The sequence below is a fragment of the Schistocerca cancellata genome, chromosome 2 (assembly GCF_023864275.1).
Source record: "Schistocerca cancellata isolate TAMUIC-IGC-003103 chromosome 2, iqSchCanc2.1, whole genome shotgun sequence".
In the NCBI taxonomy this organism is placed as follows: Eukaryota; Metazoa; Arthropoda; class Insecta; order Orthoptera; family Acrididae; genus Schistocerca; species Schistocerca cancellata.
The window spans coordinates 197,243,081-197,247,518 of NC_064627.1; the positions used below are offsets into that span (position 1 = coordinate 197,243,081).

Sequence of the window (4,438 nt, forward strand, 5' to 3'; positions counted from 1 at the left end):
CATTTGCTTGATTTTCAAGGTATTGCGCAACATTTATGACGTCAGAGCTAGTTACAGCAGACTGGCTAGCACACAATGGAAACTGATGTGAATTTACTACAGCGTGAGTAGGCTGCTTCCCTACATCACCCTCTACTTAAATTTTTTGTTTATGAATGTTAATGAATGAAAAAAAAATTAATTACAAAAAGGGAAGCAAGAGTACAGTTTAATTCCCTATAAAAAATCAAAATTGAAATATAAACATGTAGAAACATTAAAGAAAACTGATTACCTACATTAATTATGTAAATTGTGGGCATGTTCACTGCCTTTTAAACAATGTCATTACTCAAAATTTTAAGCAAAGTCAATGAAATATTTTGGCATACATATTGCCTTATACAAACAAACACATACGAATTGAAAAATTATGAAAATCTTAGATCCATTAAATACATTAAATACATTTTTACATACACAAGTTCAAAGAAAATAACATGATACATAAACAGATGATTATCTCTTAGCAGTCTTTTCTAAACATGAAAGAAACGTTCACAAATAATTTTTACACGCGTGGTTGTAGCCACTTTGGCTGGCGTCCTACACTTCCATTCACAAGGGTAGAGGAGGGGAAGTTGCTATGGTGTGCGTCCTTCACGTTCTCTCTAAATTACGTGGGGGAAAGGGGAGGGGTCACTGTGATTTGTGTCCAAGTCACTCCACGCTTTCACGCAGCTACCAGGCTGCCATTATCTGGTTTATCCTGTAGAACAAACAAAAAGAGTGCCTCAGACTCTGTTCACTTAATATCTAAGGGTGGGTCACAATGAAATGGGTATATATACATTTTATCCTTCAATATTTTGCTGGAACAAAGTTAACAGAACTTTTTCAATATTACTCTCGTGGTTACTTAAATGTCATAAAATCGGTAAACAAATGGCTCAAAACGCCGTTAGTCACGTACTAGAGAAAATCTATACTTAAGGCATACAATCATGAATCCTATTTAACATCAATTTATTATTTCTGGGCCGGAACACTGAACCAATGCTCGGTACATTCCTGACAAATCTGCATTTTATTTACTTAACTGACTCATCTTTGATTACCTTATTCTTAGAGATAGTATGAGTATATTTGATTAGTGGTTGTTTTCTCAGCTTCTTTGTACATGTGAGTAACTTTTGGTAATAGTACAGTTCTGAGTGTTCAAAACACACTACTTTTAGTTGACCACAAAATCCACTTATTGGTCCTCTGCTGTTGTGTTAGTTCCACATCTGCAATTAGGTACTTACTTACTTTGAAGTGTATTTATGCTGAGCTAAAATTAATGTTTCACGTCTGCCATTATGTTACTTATTTATTTTGCTAGTGTATGTACTTATTTAACACTCACTCTATTAATATTTAAAGCATAGGATAGCACATTTATTTAATATTCATAGTGTATTGCAGCTGATTAGTTTGCTCACGTGGCAATCCATTTCCACTCGATCGGACGCTGAAACCTCAGGTAGTCTCTCTCGACCTACCACTAAAGTGCATCAAATAATTATGGACGAGCGTAATGCTAAATTCCTTAAACCTATAGGACACCATGAGCTGCTCTGTCTCATCTAACATAAGGGTACCTATGGTCGCATTCACGCCTCCAACTCATAACCTCAATACGTGTAGGTGTATCCTGTCACACACTACACTAAAATAATGGCCAGCTCCAACCTTATAAATACTTCAGGGACGTGTCCTTCACGTCTCAACCACAAACACTGCCTAATTCTATTACACTGCCTTTCCTTGCTACATCAGGTGAGTTTAATCTTACAACTTATCTTCATATTTTTCCTAACACTAAGCAATCTCTTTTACTATTTCTTAGTTAGCTCTAATGCATACACTAGGTTTCACTAGCACTTCAGATCCTGCTTGTATATGAATTCATATATCTTTTTAAATTACTGTTGGTGGACCATTTCCAATAAAACAACACTTTGTACTTACCATATTACCAGGGTTCTATACATACTTGTTACTCAAATACATTTGTATCTTAATTACGTCATACTTCTCTATTGTTTGTCACTATTAGGTTTGTCACATTAGGTATTTTTCTTCACTAATCGGTGGATAGAATGGTTACAGAACTCATGGCTTGATAGCCATGACAGAAAAATTTCATGTCTGGAAAGAAGAGGTCGAAATTTTTGTGGATAGGAAAGATGGAGAATGAGTGAGACCTGAAATGGAAAGAAGATCTCACACAGCTGGGACTGCACAGCTGCCACACTGTGTAGAGGTTACAGAACAACCTCCTCCCTACAGCATTCATTGGCTTATTCTAGGTTGTACAGGTGGCTCCTCAAACTCATCCAATAGTTCCTTTTGGATTTGTCTCCAACTAAAGTGATCGACATCTGTCTTCATTACATTTAGGTCACAGTGTGTAGGGGTTTCCTGAATTACATTTTCAGCTGCCTTTTCCAGTCGGTCTATTAATTTTAAATTGAAACACCGCACGACTTCATTACATTTAGTTTGCTGAACATAACCCAAATTACTGTAGTCTGAGCGATTCTGCGTCTCCAGACCGGGCATAACACTAGTTACAGCTAAACCACTTTTACCATTATCGTCGGTTTCCTTCTCAAGTGACAACTGGTCACAGCTACTGGGTTCATCGACCCTCAACAGCCTACCCTCTACATTTTCACTTATCTCCTGTCCTAAATCTATTAGTACATTATCAACATCCTGCACAGGCACTTTAGATAAGAGCACATCATCTTCATCGTAAATATAAGCATGAATTTCTTCTGCTTCTTCACCTGTCAATTCAGTATTTTGTAGCTCCTCCCTATCGTTACACTGCTGCGCCTTCTCTTTCTCTTCTCATGTTAATGTCACAGCAGATTTAAACTCAAGTCTGAGTTTTTAATACACATTCTTCCAGAGCCGTTACATTCCATATTAAATAAATTCTTGATACTGCATTGTTATGTACCTATAAGTGAATAAGTCAGGTAACATAAAGTAGATTATCAAAGTGTGTAACTTCTGGCAGGTATTATGCCATGAATATACTTCTAACAAACTCTACATCATTGATATTCCCTAATTATTATCTGGGAGGTTATATCTCAGCAACAGGTTATGCCACCAACACTTGCATATGGAAGCCTTCAAAACACTGCTATCGGTCATCAAGTCACACTTCTGCTGGGCATGGTTTGTCTTCCATGCTCAGAATCATAACAGCTTCAGTTTTCTTCTGAAGCCACTCCAGAACAGCAAGATCCTCACATACCACATGCCTCTCATCTCCAGGAAAGAAATTGCAGCTTTCATCCTGTCTCACTTTGAATATCAGCATATTGTCCGATACATGGGGAACTTTCATAATATCATCAATCCTGATCACCCACTCAATGTCCCAGATGCCCCACAGTCGACACTTTTCTAGTAGAAAGACATGCTGAAGGGTGATAAGAACAGCTCTTTTAGCATCATTTGTAAGACATGCATGTGCCCAATATGTGTCAGTATCACAATAGTGCCCTTTGCTTAATGTGTTCAGCAGATGCATGCCAATAGCTTCATACCTTGAGTAAGGTTTTATACCCTGGTATGGATTCATGTAGCGAGGAAGACGCTTTCTCATTACTATATCTTCTCCCATTTCAACAGCTCTTTTTACTCCATCAGATGCCATTCCCACAATATCAAGAACACCTCCACTAGGTTTAGTAATGAGGCTCATTAAACCTTTTCCAGTACCTCTGAAAAATCCTTCAAATCCATCTTGTTGTGCACCAGTAAGTGGTTTCACAACAACTCCAGACATTCCTAATGTCACTCCCATTATGAAAGAATTTGCTGTCAATATCAGCATCTCTGGCATATCACTGCAATGTTGCAGACAAACTTTTCTTTTCTTTCTGTAGTCTTCACCAAAATTAAGGCTGGAACGGTTTTCACCTAAATATGAGGATATAAGAGAAGCTGAGCCCATGGCACCTCCAATAATGTGCCCGAACAAGCTCTGAGCTCCATAGCTCAAGCCTTCAGCAAACTCTTCTGGACCTTCCATAACACCCAAAAAAGGTTCATAAAAGAACTCATCAGTACCATCCGAAAAGTCTGTAATTAATCCATATGGGTTTCCAAGAATATCAAACCCAAAACAAGAACATAAAACTGCTGAATTATCTGACTGAAGTAATGAGACTGAATATCAGAAACTTGTTGGCAGAATGTTGTGCATATTCCTTTTTGTTCATAATAAGCCATATTCAGATTACTCCTTTAACTTCAGTTAGGTTAGTGCCAAATGATGTTATGAAGATGTCAATCATATCAGAACTAAAGAAATGTTTCTTTCTTCTGGAGATTAATGGGCCATGACATGAGAAACTAATCAGAATTTTAAGAGGTGATAAGTGGATATACT

At 37.4% G+C, this 4,438-nt stretch overlaps 1 protein-coding gene across 1 annotated transcript; it reads right to left on the reverse strand.

Moving 5' to 3' along the window:
* Positions 1-3,196: 3,196 nt before the first annotated feature.
* On the reverse strand, positions 3,197-4,078 carry LOC126152425 (intermembrane lipid transfer protein Vps13-like). The gene has a single exon (XM_049916005.1). The coding sequence runs from the start codon at positions 4,076-4,078 to the stop codon at positions 3,197-3,199; it is 882 nt and encodes a 293-aa protein (XP_049771962.1).
* Positions 4,079-4,438: the final 360 nt, after the last annotated feature.